At 37.1% G+C, this 23,910-nt stretch overlaps 1 protein-coding gene across 5 annotated transcripts in view; it reads right to left on the reverse strand.

The window, feature by feature from the left end:
- GARNL3 (GTPase activating Rap/RanGAP domain like 3) overlaps positions 1-23,544 on the reverse strand; it is a 30,948-nt gene extending 7,404 nt beyond the window's left edge. Inside the window, exons 1-27 of one of the 5 annotated variants that reach the window (XM_041483826.1) lie at positions 23,027-23,544; positions 21,005-21,073; positions 20,787-20,923; positions 19,627-19,701; positions 18,206-18,305; positions 17,631-17,749; positions 16,931-16,995; positions 16,253-16,316; positions 16,013-16,039; positions 15,559-15,634; positions 14,873-14,971; positions 14,231-14,334; positions 12,950-13,058; positions 11,775-11,820; positions 11,375-11,481; positions 10,431-10,552; positions 9,658-9,762; positions 8,855-8,929; positions 7,824-7,935; positions 6,959-7,057; positions 5,928-6,044; positions 5,079-5,251; positions 4,611-4,769; positions 2,668-2,734; positions 1,922-2,029; positions 1,397-1,515; positions 1,035-1,170 (exon numbers count right to left, since the gene is read on the reverse strand). In XM_041483826.1, the coding sequence (XP_041339760.1) occupies positions 1,035-1,170; positions 1,397-1,515; positions 1,922-2,029; positions 2,668-2,734; positions 4,611-4,769; positions 5,079-5,251; positions 5,928-6,044; positions 6,959-7,057; positions 7,824-7,935; positions 8,855-8,929; positions 9,658-9,762; positions 10,431-10,552; positions 11,375-11,481; positions 11,775-11,820; positions 12,950-13,058; positions 14,231-14,334; positions 14,873-14,971; positions 15,559-15,634; positions 16,013-16,039; positions 16,253-16,316; positions 16,931-16,995; positions 17,631-17,749; positions 18,206-18,305; positions 19,627-19,701; positions 20,787-20,876 (2,473 nt within the window). In that variant the 5' untranslated portion in view covers positions 20,877-20,923; positions 21,005-21,073; positions 23,027-23,544. Of the gene's footprint in view, positions 1-1,034; positions 1,171-1,396; positions 1,516-1,921; positions 2,030-2,667; positions 2,735-4,610; positions 4,770-5,078; positions 5,252-5,927; positions 6,045-6,958; positions 7,058-7,823; positions 7,936-8,854; positions 8,930-9,657; positions 9,763-10,430; positions 10,553-11,374; positions 11,482-11,774; positions 11,821-12,949; positions 13,059-14,230; positions 14,335-14,872; positions 14,972-15,558; positions 15,635-16,012; positions 16,040-16,252; positions 16,317-16,930; positions 16,996-17,630; positions 17,750-18,205; positions 18,306-19,626; positions 19,702-20,786; positions 20,924-21,004; positions 21,074-22,567; positions 22,776-23,026 lie in introns of those variants that run through there. The other 4 variants (XM_041483828.1, XM_041483825.1, XM_041483827.1 and 1 more) reach the window with 4 other exon arrangements.
- Positions 23,545-23,910: the final 366 nt, after the last annotated feature.

Consider the following 23,910-nt stretch of genomic DNA (forward strand, 5'->3'; position numbering starts at 1 on the left):
AGAAAAAATAATATTACACTTGCACAACAGAATCAGTTCTTAATAATTCCAAATGAAAAGTTATAAATACAAGCTATACTTGTTGAGCTGGGCACTTTTTAACTGAAATGACAAAGTTCTTTCTTGCTCTAGAGATCTTTCAATACAAATAAGCTAGGAGAAGGAAGGAAGAAATAGAACCAATTTGATTCAGAGAGTTGACTCTTGGCAACACGATGAACCAGGAGCAGAACCAGGAAGTGAATTTTTATGACCTGCAGCTGGTACTCTGACTATTACACTGCACTCTGTGCAGTATTTCCTGTGTGTTTTAAAATACTGCAAACATACTGGAGCCTGGATCCCAAGTGATTCAAATTATGACTCCTTCTCTTAGGTAACACAAAGTACCATGTTTTCCTAATTCCTAGAAGAAAAACAAACTAAAGTCCCAAACTTACCATCAAATTAGAAATTTGTGATTACCTTCTCCTTTTCCTATCTGCTAACAGTAAAGCAGCAGATTTAAGGAAGAAAGGTGTACACACATCTTCCATTATTTAGTTGATGTTCCCTTGCTTCTCCTTTATTGTTACACTATGGATTGACCGTTCATAGATCATGTTACACTAAATTGCCTGTGCAAAGCTTTTCAAGGCTTCTTACTTTTGTTTTGAAAAACAGCTTCAGCCATTCAGTGGTTATTCAGCTATCCTTTAATGAAAGGAATAGCATATGTGAAATGTCAAGCTTTCTCACAATTTTATGGCCCTTTTTGCATTATGACGCGTGGTCACATTGCGGAAGAGTCATCAGGATATTGAGGTTTAATTCCTCCCTGCCTACAGAATTTATTTCTTCAGAACAATGCTACCATGTATTCAGAAAAGATACTACAGTGCAAAAGCTCAGACGAGTGCTTTATATGTGTGGAAAATAGAGAATCTCTTATCCTCCACACTTTCAGGTAGGAACTCACATTTTTTTACCATCTTTACATAAGACCAGCCGCAGCGAGATTTGATAACTGTTGGAACGATCAGAGATCACATTACCTTCTAGAGAAGGAAGAGATAATTCTGGCTTTTCATAAGCTGTTGGTGTTTGAGAAGAACTCTTTGAACTCATTTCCTTAGAGCTGCTGTCAGATGATCCACTTACTGCAGCAGTAGCTTTAAAATAAATATCCGACTGAAATGACAAATAACCCATCATTAGTACTGTGAGACTTTCTTAACCATCTTCTGATTCTCTTTGTCCTTGATATAAACTAGGAGCAGACAGATAAAAAAATATTGCAGATAAAGTAAGCATGTATTTCGGTTTTGTTTGTTATGTTTTTAGCAGCAGCAACTTTTTATATTAATTAGATCCCAATATACCACAGAAATAGTCAAACGTGATTTTTCTGTCTTACCCTTGACGCTACAAGTTGAAGCTCACGCACAACTGCTGTGTGGACCAAGTTCCCATTCACCACTAATCGGATCTCAATGGAATCAGTAGTGAAGGCAAGAACATAAGGGAAAGCACAGACTGCAACAAAATACAAGTTATTTGGCAAGGAAAAATGGTTAAAGCAAAAGTTTCTTGGATTCTCCACGAAAACTGTTCTTGACCTCTTCTGGCATGTTCCTTTCTTATGAAAAGTGTTGTCTAACATACTGGTGTACACCGAGCTACATTGAGCCTGAAGAAAATTTCACTCTTCATGCCTGGCAGAATATAGAGGGAATGGAAAATGAGAAACACATAAAAGAAAGGGAAAAAAAAGTTCAACAAAGGATGAACTTGCTACCAAGGCTTCACTTTTCAAAATTTATCAGAAACTTAAGTCAAGTGGCATCATGAACATAACATGCTTATTCCCAGATTCTCTGGTGGAATTCCAGGCAAAAACGGTAGCAAAAAAAACACCTACTAAAAAGAGATATTTTCTTACCAACAGCATAAGGAACTTGATTCCAGCTGAAGTGGAAGTCATAAGCTGATGGCTGGACAAGTGGAGAACCTCCACTGAAAGGATATACCTTTCTGTATTGACAAACATCTGCAGCAAAATAGAAAAAAGAAGCATCCATCACTTTACACAGTAAGCGACCACCACTCATTTTATAGGGAGATTTTGCAGAAGGGAGGACGTTATGCACACAATCAAACATTCATGTAAAAGTCCCTCTATAGCCAAACAGCTAAGCAAAAGCTGCTTTCACTGTGAACACACTAGAAAGACCAAAATAAAAGACCTACGTTTTAATAAGCTGTTGTATTTCACAAAGTAAGTATTACTGTTTCAGCAGTTACCAGGTATCTAACTTGTCTACAGATACAGAAACAGGCACGAAAAATTCAGAAAGCAGTGTCTGCAGAATTGTATCTCTCTGCCCTTCAAGTAGCCATATGTTCATGTAATTTACATTCTTTGAAGACTATTATGCACATAGGTTATTACAGACACCAAGATTTCACAAATCATATAACCTGCACATCTATAAAACAGCTAGTATGACTAAAATACTTGCATTCATAATTTCTCCAAAATGCATTTAAGTTCCAGAGAATGTATTTTGACAAACTTTCAATGAAACGCTAAAATTTATTTTCAGATACAGACCTAGACTCCAATAAAAGAAGATCTACATATGCAGATTGAGCTATTACCATTTCTGGCCTTCCCTAAACACTTACAGTTATAACACAACAGTAGACCAGCTTCACCATCTTCATACACATCAATAGCTGCAACAAAATTCACCTGCAATGATAACGGAAAAGATTAACAGACAGAGATTAACAGAGGATACTGTGGTTATTACAACTGGGTTGTGACTAACAAGCAATACAATCAGCTGGGGAAGTGCACAACCACTGATAAAAGGAAAAAAAAAAAAGAGAGAAAAAAATTATAAAAATAGCTTCTTTTGTGATGTGATTTTCAGGATGTTCTCAAGATGAAAATTAGTTTCTTTGTATTTGGTTCTGTACAGTACCGAACATTCATAACCATACCACAGTGTAAAGCAATAAAAACATATAACTTATTTAGCAATACAAATTTTGGGAAATAGGATGATTTCACAAAGCTGTGAATCAACATGGTATGTTAAAGATACTAATTCTTTTCAAAAAGTGATCCTCAAATGCACATCATGACTAGCAAAAAGATCAGATACAACAATTACTGGTTTAAAACCACTAACATTTACAGAGGTCAACAGGGATGTACCTAAGGATTACTGAACAGTCTGAATTTACAAACTGAGAAGCAATGCTGGTTAAACCACAGTATTTTTTACATAGATTAGGCTACATAAAGTCTCTTAATTCAACTTTGGTTTTGTCTTTTAGATTAAAAACAAACCAAAACAGCCACAAAAAGTAGGTTATCTGTTCAGGAAATGAGATCTTATTAGTGAAATGCATCAGATTACATTAGACAAATGCTTCCCAAACCATATGTACTACTTGGACAGGGAGAAGGCTGAGAGACTGATTCCATGAACAGCAGTTCTTTGACTTTCCTTCATTTAAGATTACTGTGCAGGTCAAGAACCGTTCAGAAAACCTGAAAGTTTACACATCATACCAAATGCATTTTGACCTGTCTTTTGTAGTGACTGAAAGCCATTGCTGCTCTGTTGTCCACAGAAATAAGCAGGCAACCCATTTCAACACTATAAAAATCACTAGCTCAGCTCATATTAATTGTCTGCTTTATTTGTCTTCCTAAAGAAAATAAGGATTCTGGTGTGGAAAAGGAATGGGTGGATGGCAATGGTGATGTACTTCTCCAACCCCATTCTTTACTTCTAGTTCCTTCTCATCCAGATTAAGATTGATTCCCAGTGCTGTGGAGACATTTACAGTTGATCAACCATGCCAGGAGCATCTCTTCATCACCAGATCCAAATAAAAATAGAGACGATTTAAAAAAAACCCAAACTTATCAAGAACCATCACATGAAAAAAGTTGTCCCTTATCTCATTAACAACAACAGATTACCCATGCAAAATCTTCCTTTTTTTTTTTTTTTTGTATTTGTCTAAAGCTACATGTCCACATCCCTATTTAGAAACTATACTGGAACTTTTTTTCTGAAAACAAAGACATTACCTAAATCCTACGCCTATGTCCTAGACAGATAGATATTCAGTTATTAGTTGACTGTACAGCAGTTTCTTAAATAGAATGATAAACTATATATAAATATTTTAGTTTACATGCAGATAGGCAAATCTGAACAAGATACTGGTGGTCAACCACTGAAGTTATTTTGAAGCAATTTTTTTTAACAATAAAATACTGATACCACAAAAATAAAGCAAAAAGCTAACTACTGGCTAAGAAAGCAGAAAAATTAATTTTTGACAACAACAACATTCCAGAACCTGAAACACAGGCTTTTTCCCAATATCATATGTTATAACTGCCTCTCTTGGGAGTTATCATCATGTATCCCAAAAGGAATAAATATCTCAGTGTCCTAAAGCAGCGGTTATAGAAGTAAAAAGTAGCACACATGAGCATCCATAAATTACACTCCTAGGAAGTCAGCACAGCATGCACTGAGTCTGCAAAAAACTATGCTCAGTGGGGGTTTGCAAAAAAAGTTTCAACGATGAAAACTTACCCTGTTTGTTTCAACATGATGCAATCTATAGGACTCCCCTGTACTCTCATTAATTAAATCGAACTGATGCCGATATGCTACACAGATCATATTGTCACTGTCTCCAGTAGGTCCATCCACCAGTGTCATAACCACTGGAGGGTCAGAAAGGCATATTTCCTATAACGTAAATAATAGAATTACACTCTTTTTCAAGTTCCTACTGTGGGTGCTGCAGGTGCTCTATGACTTTAAAGGGATGTTTTCTAAGCAGAGAAGCCTAACAAAGAACAAGCAGAAACAATTCTTAAAAAAATCTGAAAGTTTTATTTAGCATATATACGATTGATCTCCACCATCTGGCTTCTCACTTTTATTTGTCTGTAGGTTCAGGAGGATGACAATGCATACTCTGCCTTCCCTGTGCCCCCCACACTAGCTGAGCGCTGCTCAGTGTGTTAAGATAATTAGTAATTAGATTACATATACCCGGATGTACTGGAACTCCTCTGCTGGAGATTCAGGAGACGATAGCAGTGAGGTGCTGATTGAAGTGTCATCCAAATTATATTTCTTTGTGACCAGAAGTAGTTTGTTCCGAATAGCTGCAACAATCCTCAGTTCGCTTCCGTGGTGAGTATTAATGGCATACAAATGGCAGCCTGAGGAAATAATGTTCTAGACTCTAAGTGGTTGGGATAGGGTCTGATTTTTTTGTTCTGTATTTGTATGATGATTAATACAACAGGGCTCTGACGGATGACTTGGCAACACAGAATTAAAAAGTCCTCAATAGGATTACATCGACTTCTAGGAAAAGACAAAAGCCTATGACCCTTTTGAAGTCTACTTTTATCCTTAATCCGAAGTACATGGATTGTCACTATTCTGCAAATTCCAGCTTTTCAAAGCAGCTTGCTTCTGAACACCAAGAAACATCTATTTCTACAAAAATAACGGGTAAAACCCAGACTAATCTAAGCACTACTGTTTAATAGGGGATCTACCAGTGTGCCAGTCCAGCTTCAAGTGTGCTTTATTTCAGTCTAAGATCTCCACAAAATTTTTCTCATTTGTCCCAACCCTGAAATCCTATTTTTCTCTAAAGCTTTTCATCATCTGCAATTTCCAAGTAACATGGTTTTTTTACAACATTCAAAAACGTCATGCCGGACTGTACTAGAGTAATTTTCAAATATAAGCTTAACAAAATTTGAATTGACTTGTTCAGAGAAAAAACTAAAAGCAAACAACTACACCTGCCCAAAGAGAGCTAATAAGCTCCTGGCAACTACCAGAGTAGATGTTCTTAGCACAGGATAAGGACAACAATATCACCTTTGGTTCTCTCCAGTTTATTTTCTCTGCAGTCATATTTGCTTCTTATAATTTTTTTAGTCTCTATATCTTTTTGGACAGCACTGAGTCTGAAGACAAGGATACGAGAGTCTTTCCCTGATGTATGGAGAGAACCAGGAAAAAAACAAGTTAAAAAAAGAACATGGTAGTTTGAAATCAATACTTCCGACGAGAAGCAACAAACAGAGCAAAATAATACCTCTCTGGGGACAGAAGACTTAAGAACTCTCTAGGATTTACAGTTCTAGTAACCAACTCCTTCAGCATAGTGGCCGAGTTTCCCATTAGGTGGTGCTGCACCAAAGAATGATCTGAGAGCTTCCAAACAGTGAAATGCACAATATTTTGCAAATACATAAAATATTGCAAAATAACAAAAATACAATAGATATAAACTACAGGGCAAGAGTAAAAGCGTTAACTTTAAGAGCTGGAACCATCCAGGTGAGAAACTGATAACTGGATCCTCAACAGAGTTTGAACCCTTCAGGATACAGAAGGGTGTTTTCTAGAAATTTCACAAACTAAGTTTTGATATAACTACACTTGCCAGATCCTCAGAAATGTCACCCATTCTCCAGGTGTCTTGGGAGAACTGCAAATGGCTCTCATGTAGTTTGAGCTAGCTCTGTAAGATCTCAGGGTGAATTTCACCAGATGCAACCAAACTGGGCAGCTCCCAGTGATACAGAAGGAACCATGTTTTACCAAAAGCTTGGGTAAGCAGAACTTCAGCAAATACTGAGGAAACAGACATAACAAGGTAAAAAATAATAAACCAACCATATCTGTAATGCTTTCCTGAGTTATACATAAAGATCCTAATCTTGCTCTGTGTATGTTCCCTTTATGCAACTCAATCACAGACTACTCTTTTATTGGGTAATAACTACCTCACTAAAAAAGTGCACATTTTATGCACATTTAAGCCTTCTAAACGAGACAAAATTGTCATGAGACATATATGTTCAGCAATCACGCAAGAATCCAAGAACAGGGACCTCTCCTACCTTTGTCTGTTCGGGCAATCAAAAGATCCAGAGCTTCCAACACATTCATCTGCTTTATTTGGAGAGTTTTATCAAATACTTGCACTGATGGTTGACCATCTAAAAAAGAGACACACATGTATTCAAAACCCTACTAACACTTGCTAGATGCTGGTTTTGAACCATTTCTTTCTTCTAATTAAAAATAATTAAAGTCTTGGTTTTTTTGGTTTTTTTTTTACAAAAATGAATAGAAAAAAACCCCAAAAGAACCACACAAAGCTCCTACATGTGCCACAGCATCACAGTCAATACTTCCTCACAGGAGAGTTTTATTATTGTCATGAATAATCAGATTAAGCGACTAAAATCTAAAAGTGACATTCCTTTGGCAAGTTTGAGAATTATGACCAAGCACTAATTTCATTCCCTCGGTCTCACTGGCCTTATGTAACACACAGAGGATTATAAGGGGTCAGAGTAGCAATATCATTGCTAAGGGAAGAAGTAGGATTTCATTGTCACGTAAGCCCTTGGCTTCATGCTCACTATTATCAAGGGCTAAGAAAACCAGACAAGCCATTTAGACACCTCTTGAACCTGGATGTGACCTCCTGCAGCTTTTAAGATGGTCAAGAAAACAACATCTGAAATAAGAACACATTCAGAAATCTGCATTAACACTAGCTCCCCAATGTGGCTTGATTTTACTGCAGAATGAACTTTTGCAACTAGGTTACATAAATGTAATAGATTTACTTGGATTAGTAACTATCCCCCTACATAAAGACTTACTAACACCTGAACAAAGTTTATGAACACACAATTTCGAGAAAATGGTCAGATACATAAAAATTGTCACAAAAACACTAGATCATTTACTAACCATCTATTAACAAGATGCCAGCATCTGTAGAAACCAGCAAGGACTGGCCCCAAGAATCTGCACAGACAACCTCATGAGGAAAATTACTGCAGAAAGACTGAGATTCCCAAGGCTATGAAGTAACATAAGGGATACATATTAAGTACACTAAAAAATACAGATCATACAGACACAGAATGTGATGGACAATGGCAATAACATGTAAATGCTTTTGGCAGGATACATTTCCAAACAGCACATCGTTGGAATTTGAAATATCAAAACTGAAATAATTTTCTTGCAGAGGACTTTCTGCATCAGTTCTGGTTTGGAGACTAGTAAGTGTAAGACACATAATACCTGAAATGCTAGAATTAAAACACATGCAGCTGAAACTCAGTGCAACCATCACGCAGTAATTTTTTTCCTTTAAAAATCCCAAACCTATATACTTAAAATGTCTGTACCACTATGCATACGCAGTTTGCTTACATTTTATGGTTCAGTTTGTGATGTTTAGTGACTAGCACATGGTACAGTTAAAACTGCCTTTCTCCCAAATTGTTCTTCCATCCTGTGTTCTCTGCACTTACCTCCCAGAGCCTGCCCTCCTCTCACAATTTATATATTAGTTGGAATCTCTGAAATTCTAGAAGCACTTCTGAAGCTTCTGTACATAAAACACACACAGAAGAGTGCAGCTCTTTCACTCCCTAATGACTTCAAAGAAAATCCAATTGAAATAAAAGGAAATGAAAACACAACTGAATCTTGTTTCAAACGTACTGAAATTAAAATAAAAGATGATTGCATATGGAAGATGTCACCTTCATCGAATTTTCTCAGGTATAAAAATGTCCACACTTGCTTTAACTTGAGAAGTGCCTCTGCCCCCAAGCTCATCCTTTATTAATCTAATAGTGACTGCAGAATCACTTTGACACTGTAGCTTTCATCTTTTCTGCTGCAGCATCTAGTTACGGAAGTAAATAAATATATACCATACTAGATAATGTTTAATGTTCCATAACTTCTCTGACAAATTCACTCACCTCCTTTTTAGGAAAGCTTGTGGTTGCCAAGTTAGCTGTGGTATCCCCTTTCACAGTGGTTTTCAATTTCAATGCCTAATACAAACAGATGTTTTATTTAAACTGAGTTTTTGTCAGCAATACCCAAACTAAAGACTATATTAAAAGGACAATTTAGGACTAGAAAGTAATTCCAGTTTGGAATTCCTATGCCATTTTAAGTAATGTAAAAGAAGCAGATTCTGTATCCTCATCAACGTCAGATGGTTACTAGGTATCCTCTCAGCCAAAACCTATGTTTCTTGGTTAGGTTTTTTTTTGTTTACTTGCTTTCTAAAAGGCAACTCAGAAAAGAAGAGTCAAACATACTAACAGAGAAAAACCTCAAACTACAGAAATTAAAAACTACAGAATTTAATCATCTACACAGTTTACTTTATAATGAAGCCAGATAGAGGATCCTCTTGTCAACTACACAAACTTACCTTAGATTTGCAAAACTTTCTAATGAACACCAAGGCAAACTATATGTATGTCTGTCTACATATATTGCCAGGCATCCTCTTCAGGTACAATTTTTACAACCTTCATTTAACTCATGTACAATATAAATATTTGTACATGTATACCTCAGGTGTTACAGATAAATACTTCTATTCATGTTTTATTTTAATGTAACTTACAATAATGCAATACTACAAAACTATTTCTGGTCACAGAAAACTGCACTAAATCCCAGCATAACTGCAAGGTAATCGAAGTCTAACAAAAGGAGTGACACAGCCTTTATAAAGACAGCTGCATACCTTCTAAACTGACCCTACCTGACCAAGCCGAACAAACTCTGCTTGTCGAGCTTCCTCTCTTTTCCGTGTTGATTTTGGGGACTCTGGTAACACATCACTGAAGGATCTTCTATTAAGCATGTTCTAAAACAGAAAATGTTTCTTGCTAACTGCACAGCTTCTCAGGGAAGAGAAACTTCCAATCCTTCAGTGGTTTACCTTGCAACTTGTCATAGTTTACCACTGTCACGTTCTGTGTACAGTCCTACCACATGAATATGTGACATGAATATATGAAAAAGAAAAGTTTAAGCAGATCTATATAGATAAAACAAGTAAACATTGGTCGAAAAAATAGCACCTTGTTAGTTTTAGAAGTACTGAACTTATTTTTAGTTAGTTAAGAATCACCTTAAGAGTAAGTCTTCATCATCCAAAATAAAGTTACTTCATAGCTACCCAGGGGTAAGAATCATCCAAATTTACACATAAGGGAACAAATGCAGATTTTATGGTGATGAGAATAATGCCTGTATTTTTAGTACCTAAATTCCCTATTCCCTTGCCACAGGTAAGCTTACATGAAGTATGACATTTTTATGCTTCTCCTCACACCTGGTGAAGAGTCCTGTCCAGAAAGGACTGTCAGCTTTCATATAACTGTAAAGTAAGTTACACAATAATCAGTATTTAGCTTAGTCATATGCAATTCAGTGCTCATTAGGATTACAGTCCTTTAAAGTGACAGAACATTCAAGCTACTAGTTAGAACAGGACAGCACATGTGAGGGATGCAGAAATTTCTGACTTACATTTCCCTTGTGTAGGTCAGGCATCATATCTTGGTATAAAGAGCGGATCAGCATGTCTAGAGTGCGCTGACGTTTCTGAGAAAATGTTGGTGTTTCCAACGTGGCTTTTTCACCATTTATTACTAAAAGATTATGGAAAAAAGATACATTACGTAAATGAACTTCAACAATCTCCACCAACTCTAGTTTGCCTCTGTACCAAAACACCTGCACTGCCCCAATTAATTTAAAATTGTGTCCTTTTTGCCTTTTTTAAGTGAGTAACTCCCCCTTAAGTTAAAGGAGAAAAATTAATAATAGAAGAATTCCACAAGGCATCAGAATAAATACCTAACTAATAAAAAAACTAAAGACAAACTGCCGGCCAATTTAAGTACTAAACAATTTAAATACGCAAAATGAACCATCAAGCTCCTGTCAGGTCTAATTGTAATCACCACGGTCAATTTTCAAAGATTCTTTTCTTGCTGATTTAGAAGGGCAAATACGGATCAATGAAAATCGGAATGGAATGATTACAGAATTAAAAAGTGCTGCATAGGCATCCTTCAGCACCTTTAAGAATATATTCAGAAGAGATGTTATTTTCAGGTTTTCAGAGCTACTAAATTAACATCTTCTATTACTAAATAATGAACAGCATTATAAATCCTTTCAGATCTCCCAAGCCCTTTACAGAAATGCAAAGCTAAGTATGGCTGCACGTTCTGCAAATGCGGAAGCCAGCCTCTGTCTAGTAGCCTGAGAAAATTTTTTATTTGTTAATCTGACTGTAACAGTTTGATGGAAGTGACATCCAACTATGCTACAGATGTGAAAAAAATAATTGCATACAGATCAGCAGAATACACAAGAAAATGCATATAAGTTTTAAGCATCATGAATTTTAATTTGTTAGCACAATTATTAAAAGAGTGTTTCTAGCAAAAGAAAAACTGACTTACATTTCACCAACACAAAATCCCTGAATTCCTGGTGATTTGTAAACACAGGTGGGGATGGAAGGGGAGGCCCAAAGAGAGGTACACTTTCTTCTGAAAATATTTTCAGCCTATTGAAAGTACAAATCTTTATCTACATTGAAAGTCACAATCAAACCCTACCTTTTTTATAGACACTATGCAGAACCAAAGAAAAAAAATGGAACCTGTTTCCTGGATGTCTTACATAAGAATTGCAAAGGGCGTAACAAAAAAAGATTCACTTGGAATTACTCAGCAGAGCAAAGTTATGTTTCTTTTACACAAACTAAGAATAGAATTCTCCCATTGCCAAAATATTTTCCCATTTTCTCTAAACCATCAATAATTCATTGTGAAATTATTTGTTACAATCACCACCTACCTGTAACTATCATTCTGCTTATTATACCTCACTAAAGCAAAAATATCTGCCATACAGTTAAGGAAGTTAATCCAGTTCTAATAAAGCTCACTTGTATTTTAATAAACTTTTCCTGCAGTACATTATAGATTTAATAAAGGTAAAATATATTAATCAAGTCAATGTAAATATATAAACAATTCTAGACTATATAGATTTTACTGTTTATAAAATGGGTCCCATATGAAAATGTTATTGCTTGATCAACAGTTTTCAAAATCAAGCTACTACCACAGACACAGCATAAGACATACTATAGAGGTTTGTCTTATTTGTATTTTATGTATTTGTGATTAAAAATTCTTTTAGTTGATAAAGCAGTACTGGCACTGAACTTTGCTTATACCACAGCTTCCACTGAAGAAAAGATTCCAATGAAACAATTGAGCCAACAGAATTATAAGAAAAATGAGAGAATGGTTTAAAGTGCAAGTTATACTAAGGCTGATGCTCCTAGAGCATCTACATCAATGTAGAGGTACATTGATGTGGTAAACAATTCTTCCTAGTATTTAGGTTCCTTTGATACGTAAAGATTTTCATTATTTTTTCAAACGTTGTTCATTTTCATTCACCCCTAGCAAGTGGGTTCTAGGAACTTTTAGTCTGCCTGAGAACCAGGTGTGGAAGTCTTAAGCTTTGTGATAACGTTTTAAAAGTCAGCAACAGAGTATAGATAGAAATTAGAGTTTTCTTCTTTTCATTCATTTTTCCTCATTCCATTCTATCTAGTCTAACACATGCCAGGCTGAGGTCTACAGATTACTACTATTGTGACCCCATGGTAATTTGAAGAGATTGGCCACTGGTTTTTGCAATCATATAGTCTTCAAAATGTTTTCAACCAGAAGTCTGAAAAACACAGGCTGTACAAATAAATGCTTTCAATAAAATGATTTAAAACTCACATTCTTGCTTTTACCCTATCTTCTAAGGGATTTAACAAACACTGGTGATGTTGCAGACTTGGAAACTCCTAGTCAAGAAGCTGAAGGTGAAGAATGCAAGAATGCAACTGTCTTCATAAAGTAAGTTTCACTTCCATAAACAGCATACAGGGAGGAATTAGGGCAGAATTAAAAGGAATATTGATCTTAAAAAAAACAAAGCATTAGAAAATGTTAGGAAAAAGATACGTGTAAAATGAGAGCGAATCATGGATGGCTTGAATGCTGGAGAAGACTCTTCACCTTCCTGAAATATGATAGTGACAATGTCATTTCCAATATGTCGCTTCCTTTCTACCTGGAAAAAAAAAAAGGAAAACAAAAAAGGAAAAAAAGAAAGAAGAGGCAGAAAAAAAGACACAGTGACTTACAAGACATACGTAAGTATCTTAGCAATTCTGTGACAAAATAATAAAACAATATTCCTAAACTGCCAACAGAAAAATTACAGTCAGTATGACTGAGGACAACATAAAATCATTAGTTAACTATAAGCAAGTAAACATAGCAATGACATGGTGCACACAACAAGGCAGGTTCTAGAAAAACAGATATTGCATATGTTTAGAAAAGCACTCATAGTCTCCATAATTAATATTCATTAATCGGGCATGGAAACTCTAGCATTCCAAAAAAAAGCAAATCTACCACTTGAAATAAAAGGACAAAAAACTCTGGTGCTAAATTATTCTTTTAAAAAGAAAATCCTGATTGGCCTCAGTTTTCTTCTGTGATCTTGTCGCCAGCCCAAGCAAAAAGCAAGAGAAAACTGACACAGAAACAGAAAAAGTATATTTTAATTATATTGTCTAACTATAATACTGTAAGAATGTATAATAAATAATAAATCAAGTCATTTGTAAGTAATTTAGGTAAATCATTATGGATGTACGATGTATAGTAAACACATGTGCCTATAAAGCATTTTTTTCATCATACATACAAAGAAAGGCCTGAGCAATAAATGACAGCACATTTGTGCTAGTTAATCCATGGCAGGGTGACAGCACTTCTTTATGGTTACCAACATTAACATGCTCACAAGGGGAATTTCTTTCAAGCGACACTAATTGCTACTCAAGCAGGAGCTATGCGTTACACATGTGAATATTCCTACAATTCACACACAAGGCTAACTTCCAGTTTTCCTAAAGTCTTTGAGGTAATAATTACAGCAGTGAAGCTCTTCAAGTCATCTGAACACCACACTCAATCACTTGTCAGTGAAGCAATTTAGATCTTCTTCACAAGTATCTTTTGTACCTTAATGGAAATGATAGGATGCATTATTTCTAATAAACATAATGAAATTTTCAGCATCAGGTAGAATATGGAGGGAAAAAAGTGCAAAAGTCTCAAGGCTTACACTTCTCAAATATTAACAGACAAGAATTCCTTTATTTCTTATAAAGTTTTTGAGTTTGTGATTTAACAAATAAATAGGGAAATAAAAAAGAGAGAACTATGTACCTGCTGCTTGTTCTCTCTAGAATATGGCAGCATGGTTGAAACATGGAACATAATTTCATGCCCTTGAAAAACTGTATAGATGGAACAGGTTCCTGTTGTATCATCTGCAAGGGAAGGCAACATTTTAAGGAGGAGTATCTCCTCTTAAGTTTTCTGAAGATCAAAAAATATTTCAAGTCTTTCTACGAATCTTCTTCAGTTACCCTTTTTTGTCTGACATATTTTAGAAAAGGTCCACACCGCATGTTTCATATGAGTCCAAACCCAAGTTTGCAACTAATCTGCATATTCACACTTAAAACCTACAACACCTTTCACCTACCCTCCTGAAATCACACGGGTCTTCCAGCCACAATGTCCTTCTATCATAAAGCAAGTAACATGCCAGGTTATTGTTCAACTCATTCCAACTTAAAATGAAACTGTTCGCCTTGATAATACCTGTCATAACTGCATTCCATACCAGTGACTTAAGCTGACCTGACTCACTCCTGGTGAAGTAGAGCATTTAGCACACATACAAGGAAGCCTGTTTTGGGATTGTTTCATAACGATGATATATACAATATGCACAACACGCAATAAGAAGAAACATTTAGAATGCGGCTTCACCCCCCTTCATAGCTTCACTTGAGTTCTTACTTTTAGTGTCCAGTCCTCCTCTGTAGCCTGACCAGCCTTTCAAAGTAATTGTGTCACCCAAGAGATGCAAAAATCGTTGAAAGCTTTCACTTCCAGTTTCTGCATGTGGGAGGGAGAAATGTTACCAAAAAAGCACACCCGTAGTAATAGAACAAATCTCAAAAATTACCAAAATAAGGAAATGGGTCCTGCTTCCAGGACACAAGTTTCAGCTGAGTTAGTTTCCTTTCATGTCTTCCAAGCCTACTGCCTTTCCAGAAACAGCACCCCAACCGTGCAGAATAGGCATCATCACATGACATTAAACAGTGACGTCTTTTGCTAGCACCAATGCTGCTCAAGTACACAGGAGAATGTGATCATGCTGTAAAAGAGTGAAAGAACTACAAGCAGTGAGTTAACAATTTGCCTCCTTCAAATACCTCTTTTTTCTAAATGTTCATGTCACACAGACTATTTTTAGAAGAGAGATTTCACTCTCTTTCAAGCTGCAACAATAGGCTCCCTACTGCAACTTCTTACAGACATAGAAGGCCCTATGCTACAATTTTTCACCCAACACATGAAACCAAATGACCGTTCATATAACCATTACCTCCTGCCCTGCTTCCAACTGCAGGCACTATCTTGCCTTTTTTTTTTTTTTCAGATGAACAAAACAATTAAGGAGAAGGTGAAAAACTCACCATTACTGAACATTTCATCATCTGTAAGCTGACCATCCTTAGCGTAAAGGACTCCAAATTTAAAATTCACTGATCCCTGGGAAATAAAATCAAGTATCATATGATAAACAGACAGTCAAACAGAAGACCTAAAAATTTGTTTCCCCTAAGGACTTTCATGTATGTGTCTTTGTATACATCCTACACATTAGAACATTTGCTTTATACCATCTCCTAATACATAATAATTTACCTTTAAACTTTGATAGTATAGCATAAAATTATTAATGCAAATTGGTGATCTATTATTATTAAGCTGGTGCTTAAAGTTATTTTTGCTGTCATGTTCAAGAAACATTAATTTTTTTTTACTGTAATCAGCAATTGATTTCAAAGTCATCATAAGCACATCAAAATACAAAGCCGTATTCACTGGACGGGTCTGTTAGCTAGAAGTAGTTAGGTCTATACTTACCTCTTGCTCTTCAAGAACCAATAAATCCTGTAAACAAAAAACAGTATCTTTAGAACACTCGTATTAAAGATTCTACAAGGATGATGGTTTATTTGTGTGTATAAGTTTAAGTAGTATTACATTACTATTATTATTAGCTGTTACTGAAAGAAACAAACTAGTAGTATGTATAATTAATTCCTTATATTTCCAGAAAATAATAAAGAAAAAGAACCAAACAAAAAAAAAGTCACTTCCTACCTTTTGTATCTCAGGATGAAAAATTTCTCTTGGGCTCTTCTCAAATTTATCAAGACTCATAGCACTGAAATGCAAATGGAATAGTGCTTTATAGAAGGACAAATACACATTTCAATGCTGAACCACCAACTGATTGTAGTTACAATGGTTACAAAATGAATTGTTTGAAGAGCCTCTGTTAAATGGAATGTTTTGAGGAACTGTCATTTCTTTCCCAAAATACTAACTTCCAACACTTCCTAAACTTCTTTTGTATTTTAAAAACAGAAATTAGTAAGACCTGTGTGGAGATCAGGTTTAAATTTAGTTCCTTATAATGCACAGAGCTCTATTACTTCACCCTTCACTTCAGCTCTAAACATAATCACGGTGAGCATTTTAGGAGGGCTCAATAACCAATTCTATTTCTCTCTTTTTCTAGTTCTCTCTCATCGTAAATAATTCAAGGCAAGTCAAATGAAAAATGAGAAGTTCAGCATCAAATTCACACTTTTTCACTTTGTCTGGTCAAGCAAAGGCTTTAAAACCACTTTTTGCTGCCTTCAATGATTAGACTTGCAAAACCATTTTCACAGTTTTTATAGATTTGTCATAAAAATCACAGAACGCAAGCTCTGAATTACAGGAAAAGGTATACAGGCAAATATCTAAACTGATAACTTATTTGTAAATACATACCTTAATATAGATTTCACTGATAACGTTTTTGTGGGACTGTAAGGGAGACATATTTTCTGAGTACCCTGTAAACAAGAAAAGCTAGGATATATTACAGGACCTATCAACTTTTTCTGCATATTCAAATAGGAATATTAATAAAAACAATTAAGTTAAAAAAGAAAGAAGAAAACCAAGGTAATTTTACTTAGCTCTATTTACTGCTGATTTAGAGGAAAAAAAAGTCATGGGTGCTATGCAAAGAAAAGAAAAAAATGAACCATACATGCCTACAGTAGAGTTTTAAAACAATTGCTTGGATAAAAGAATCTCATGGAACATTAAGTGGGAAAAAAGTGAAGTATCAGACCTGCCTATTTTCTTATCATTGTACAAGAAAATCCTAAAAGCAGTGTAAAGTCACTGCCTAAACTGAGATGTAACCAAGAACAATTTAGGCATCATTTCTAAAAAAAAAGCAGGTGTTAGAAGAATTAGAAAATATCTGACATTACAGATTTCTGTCAAAAAGTTTAATATAATGTTATCTGCAAATTTAGTTTAGTGTTATCTACTATGGTAGAATGATATGTTCTTATAATACAACATAAAAATACGTAATAAATACTGGAATTCTGAAGAAAGAGGAAAATTAGTATGATAAACATATCCAAAACAAACAAACAAAAGTCAGAAGAGCAGTTAAGTATTTGTTTCTTACTGTTTTTCTCCAAAGTATTGAATGGTATTGAGGAATGCGCTGATTATTTTGGTCAGACAGTACAACAGACAGAAAGAAAGGGTTCTTCTCTGCATCTGTACCTACATAATTCTGATGAACTGTTGGAAGAAAAACAAGCAGCACCATCAATCATAAGGAAGACACACCCACTCACTCATGTGCAGAATCAGAGATACCCGTAAACATATGCATTCATACGTAGAAGTATATAATTGTCTGCATAAATAACTACGTATTTACATACAGATGTGTAAATAAACCACCCAAAGAGATTGGTACGGTTTTCAAAGCCAAGAAGGACTTCAAAACAACCCTTTTTGGTAGCAGGGGTTTCATTCCTTACAGACACCCATCCTCTGCTTTCAGGTTAAAAACACATGAAGCAAGGACTTGTTTTATGTACAGGACAGAAAATGTTTTAGTACTAAATTAACACCATACCTTTTTCCATATTGAAATAGTAACAGTTCAAAACTACAGAAACAGCAGCAGCATTTCTGCAAATTACATTTTCATTGGTCCAAATTCCAATCCATTTGCAAAAAACTATTTACCTTTCCCCAGAAAATACTTCAAGTACCATCTCGTATGATACTCCGGGTTTTCCAAATGCACATCCGTTCTGTGCCATGTACCCGGAGCACAGTCGGTATTCTGAAATAGAATTGGGAGATTGCTACATTAAATGCCAAGTGAAAAAAAAAAAAGAGGACAAAATACAGGCAAAAGCAAATAAAGAGTGAAATTTTAGCTGTACACTGCTACTTAAAAAGCAAGGATTTTTGTGAAGTCACTTGGTGTGTAACTGAAATAAAAATTTCTACCTCTCATTTACCTTTTTTCTAGTTTCTCTGTAAGTAGATAAGTCTTGCCCTAGTGTACCACTCTTATGGGTAATGTCTTAGAATGTCAGTGAAAAGAAGGTGAAAAGAAGGTCTTTCAATGTGGAATTTGAAGACAAACATTTTTAAAACTTAAATAAATTAACGCCTTCAGCTTTCATTTTCTCAGTTCTTCCCAAATTAATCCCCAAAGTCTCCATGCTTGACCAAAGTGTGCTTTGGAAGTTCTTCAGTGCTGTTTCTCATAAATTAAGGTAAATTCCCAAGCATTCCTCAAGCACCTTCCCACTATGAATTAACATGCGAAGAAAAAGCCATTCTCCATATTCATTGACCATGTGGCCGTCCACCACCCACTCTACGAATCTTTCTGCGATACGAGCTAATCAGCTTTTGAACTGCATGAAACTGAGCTAAAAAGACAGAGGAACAAACACAGCTCCCCAAAGAATGAATGCAGAATAGTTAAATTGCTTTCAACTCTGCAGCCAGCGCTGATGCTAGCAGATGATCAGTAACAGTTCGCTGTTGCTATTAGTTCAATACATTCTTTACCAAAATCTAACAAGTATCTCTAGAATATGAGGGTCTTCTTTCTTCCAATATTAAGATGGTATTTGATGAAAAAGATGGTAGATGGAAAAGTTTTGCAAAGGAAGATAAAACATGAAAGTAAGTGGAAACCTAATTGTCACTGAAGTAGTTGCGGGGACACACTGCGAGTTTAGCAGCAAGAAAGATGAAAGGAACTACTTTCTGAGGCTCCACTCAACCTCTTTCTCTCTTATTTAAAGATAAGCACAGCTGCCAAAAGATAGCTAAGGGTCAAAAAGATAAACTAAACCTCATCACGCCAAGGAGCAAACTTTAAAGCACAGAGGTCAGCTTGAACATCATAGTACCAACAGGACAGGATATATATAGAGTGATGAACTAGAGACTGGAAAGCGTCATTCAGAGATATTTTCTCCTAACACGATCGAGTGAGCAAAATGTTACCAAAATGAAACAAAATGCCAGAATTTTCCAAGTCCTCTTCCTTAGCAAATGACTGCAAATGCATTTTTTGTAAGTGAAAAATAACTGAAGTTGAACAATTTTCTTCAGCATTCTGTGAATTTTTGAACACTTACCTCACCAGAGGAGCCATTTTCCACACGGAACCGTCCAGCTCTTTGAATGGCTCCATCAGCATCACTAGATATAAGCTATAGGAGAGTTTAACATAGAGGTTCTAGTTCCAAAAATAGCCATACGATCAGCAATCAAAGTTTGCTATCATTTCTTTTTGTTCCAGGCATCATGACTCCCCACAGAGATGGGATCAGCCCAGTTATTACCAATTTGACTAAAAATTTTGAATGACCCAGTAAGAACTCTGAGACACGAATGAGATGCTACTGTGGAAAACATGAAGCAAGAAAAGTTAAGTTTGAAACATTTAGAAATTTGAAAGGGCAACAAGAACCTTTAAACACGCAACTTCCAGCAACTAGGCCTCCATTTTACACCCAGTTTACATACGCATAAGTAAATATACTACCCAAGAAGTTTAAAATTATAACTATAGCTTGTAGAAAACTTGTGATTTCATCCCATAGTAACAGAGGTGGAGTTCATTTGCTTAACTCCTCCCCACTTCTGTTATCCTACAATAAATTTATGAAATTTCATTATGACCTAGCAATCAGAATGACACTGTTTTAACTACTCACATAATTTCACAATGCAGAAGTAATTGATATATGAGAAAAATGTAGTGCCAACTTAATCTTTGAATTTCAAGAAAATGCAGAATAACTGACAGATTCTAGGGAACTGTTTTCAAAATCCTCATTCTGACTAGTTCGTTTAGTCTTAAGCCCTCTCCCACTACTATGAGTCATGTACATATAAAATTACACACACATGTATGTACACACGTGAGCATGTATACAGTTTATAGCTTACATAATTGCTAGTAATTCATTAAGTACTACCCTATAATATTTTGTCATCTTCAGTTTCTAAGAGGAAAAAAGGCTCAATTTCCATCTGGATGTAAACACAGTATGTATATAAAGCTTCCTTTCCTGTTACAATGAAAAATTAATTAACAAGGTAGTAAAAAGAGCTCCTATTACAGGTCTGATATATATCTATTCAGAAGCCGCTTCATATTAGCTTATAACTTTCAAGTCTAGTGAGAATGCACATTTTCCAAACTAGATCCAATTCTTTTACTTGGAAATGAAAAGGATTAAAGCTCTGCATTATAAGCTGATAAACTGAAGGGCAGGCTATGTGTACTTACAAGCTCCACAGATCCGTAATGCTTTCTGCTAAACTCTCCGCGTCTGCAACCCAGATCTTCAGAGACAGAGCTGGAATGGAAACGCTTCATCAGTGTACACGAGTCAACCAGCCTTACATTTCCCGCAATGCCATACCCTGCCATTAAAAAAAAAAAATCATTTCTGCTGAACAGGGTTCACCGCACATTAACTCATTGATGCAGGGAACACTTCTTACAGCACAATCTCCAGCAGCCATCGCAGTCTGGCTTTCACATTAGTCCCAAAGCAAATGTCCATGTCCTGACTGGGAGCAAAAAAGCTATGATTAAATGAAATACAAAGGCATGACGCAATCAGAGTTCCAAAGAAGGTGGTGGCTCATAACCATGTTCAAAAAGTAAACTTAACGCCTCAAAGAGGACAACTGCACTATACAACTCTGTAAGACCACAGGTTGCTACTGATTTTTTCAGTCTTTTTTCAGCCTACACACAATGAGAAAAGAGACCAGTACTTTAATTTAAGAGCATGAGGAAACAACTGCATTTCAGAGGTTTCTCTCCACCACCTTAACAAAGACAGCAAACAAAAGTAAATCCTAGAACACCGAGTTCAAAATCCACCTGCATTACCACCTCATACAATTGTATCACTTTACTCACCACCTCTTCATAAACTAGTTCCACCAACCTGAAGACAGACTGCCTTGCCACAAACCACACCCTTTTGTATCAAAAGCATTTTTCTGACAGCCCTCTGAATAATTCATAAAACAGGAGTATATCTGAGCTAAAGATTAAAGCAAAACTCCTTTAATATCAACATTCTCATTTGTGTCCCAATTCAAACTACCTAAAACGTACCTAAACTTCAAACACACTAGCAGTCCCTTTAAAAATCAGAATTATATCCAAGAGCAAATCTCTGCTTCTTCTCAACCTAACTACTCTATATCACATGTCACCTGCTTCATATCTTGTAATTAAAGCAGAATCTCACACCAACATAAATGCTACAGAGACAACTTCATAGAAATTAGGCATCTGAGCTTCAGTTTAGGCACAGGTAAGATTCACATTATCACGCTATTTGCGTAAGCGCATACACTCCCTAATGAATTCTTGTGCCTGCATATCTCTTTGGCTCTCCGTTCTCGGTGCCCACCAAGATTTGTACTCAACTCTCTGACATATCACATCCATTAATTTAAACAATACACTGTGATTAAAATCAACTGTTCATATTAATTTTCTTCATTGAATTATATCCTTCCTCAGTCCTAATTTACATAAGAAAAATGGCTGCTCGAGTTATGACACTTTTAGAGTAGTTTTCATCTTATTAAGATGAACTGCCGGCACTGAGGAAGTTAGTTCATCAGTGCTTCACATTAATTTGGCTTAATAATTTAAAATTTACTTACATTGCAAAGTATTTAAACACAGATGCACCTTTATTCATATGAACATAACTAACCGGCTTACATGCATTTGTACAGCATCTACACAGTATATACACCTCCCTTTCCCATTTTTCTGGAAACATAGGTGCAGTTGTATAAATGAACAGTAATGATGAAGAGGAGAGAGGACTAGCTTCCCGTTCAAAAAGAAGCTCCTACAAAACAGTCCTGAAAGTTCAACAATGAAGCACAACCAAACGCATTTGCTAGTCTAAACCCAGACGTTTTTTGGATCCCAGTGTCAAATCACAAGTTTTGTCTTGCTCGACACTGGAAAGCATTTTACTTGGGGGTCGGGAGGGTAGTGGCAGAAGGGGGTGAGTTTGCAGACTGCACCTGTGCGATCAGAAGGATATAGCCTGCACGCCCCTTGGGCTTGCCATTCTCCTTGCCATCTATATGTTGTTTACTAGTCAGTATCGGTCCATCTGTTTTCACTTAAGAAAGAGTCACAAGCACTAACGCAGTCGGCAGCCGTGTAATTCTACTGATATCCCAGTGCTATCTGCTTGCAACGCTGAATACGCTGCGAAACCGACTCTGGAGACGCTCGCCCGACTCCACCCACGCCACCTGCAGCAGCCCGAGGGAGACGGCTGCAGCGCGGGGGCTCCTGCTGCTCCGCGAGCCCGAGGGCCAGCCGCCCCACACCGCGGGAGCGTCCAGCGCCGCTCGTCCGGGTGGCCCCTCCAGCTCCCGGTCCGCGGAAGCAAAGCACCGCCTCCCACTCCGCCATCGGCGGTCGGCAGCACGCCGCGCCCCGCCCCACCCGAGCTTAGCCCCCGCCACCGGTACCGCTGAGTGAGGCCGAGGAACCGGGTGGACGCCCCTTCCGTGCTGCTCAGCTCCATGCGGGCGGCCAGACGGAGGCTTCACCCCTCCAGCGTCGCTCCCGCCGCTCCGTCCCGCGCGGGAGAGGCGCCGGGAGCTCCCCGCGCACATCCCGCTACCCGCGCACGGCCCCGCGCGGCCTCCCCGGCCCGCCAGCCACTCATAGGCCGCGTCGGCCGCCGCGTCGGCCGCTGCGCCCTCAGCAGAGCTGCCGGGAGTTGTAGTTTCGGGCTGAGAGCCACCGGTCCGTCCTCCGCCGCCGGGAGCTGCGGTTCTGTGAGGGGGTCAAACGGGGAGGAAATGTGGTACTTCTGCACTTCCTGCTTGGTTTAAAAACTGCAACAGAAGATGAAATGGTTGCTGATCTCATGGTGAATATTCTCAAAGTGTGCCCAGATTTATTGAACAGATACTTCAAGGAGACCCAGTATTCCTTTGTTCCTAGAGTGAAGTCTGCTTGGATGGACGACATGAAGTTACTTAAGAAGGTAAGAGTGTGGGTGATGGTAAAAACCCATGCTCAGAGCAGGAGGCTCTATAAACATTTAAACTTAACTGGTAAAGGAGGAATTGGTCTAAGAAACAGTGGAAAACATCGTATCAGGGACATATTTTTTGAGATGCAGCAACATCAAAGCTCAACTAGAAAAGCCTTTTGCCCTTTGTGAGTGTTCCACTGCCTCTTTGTTTAGCTTAAAGTGGGCAAGTAGGATCTGGAATCTCTTGAAATGGGATGGCCTTTAGCAGGGATGCTGAGAGAAAACACAACGGCAGCCCAGCAGAGAAGAGGGAAGGTGATGTCTCCACTGTGAAGGCAGTGACCGAGACAGAAGTTGCTGAACAGCATG

The sequence above is a fragment of the Pyrgilauda ruficollis genome, unplaced genomic scaffold, assembly GCF_017590135.1.
Source record: "Pyrgilauda ruficollis isolate IOZ18807 unplaced genomic scaffold, ASM1759013v1 scaffold62, whole genome shotgun sequence".
NCBI classification, from domain to species: Eukaryota; Metazoa; Chordata; class Aves; order Passeriformes; family Passeridae; genus Pyrgilauda; species Pyrgilauda ruficollis.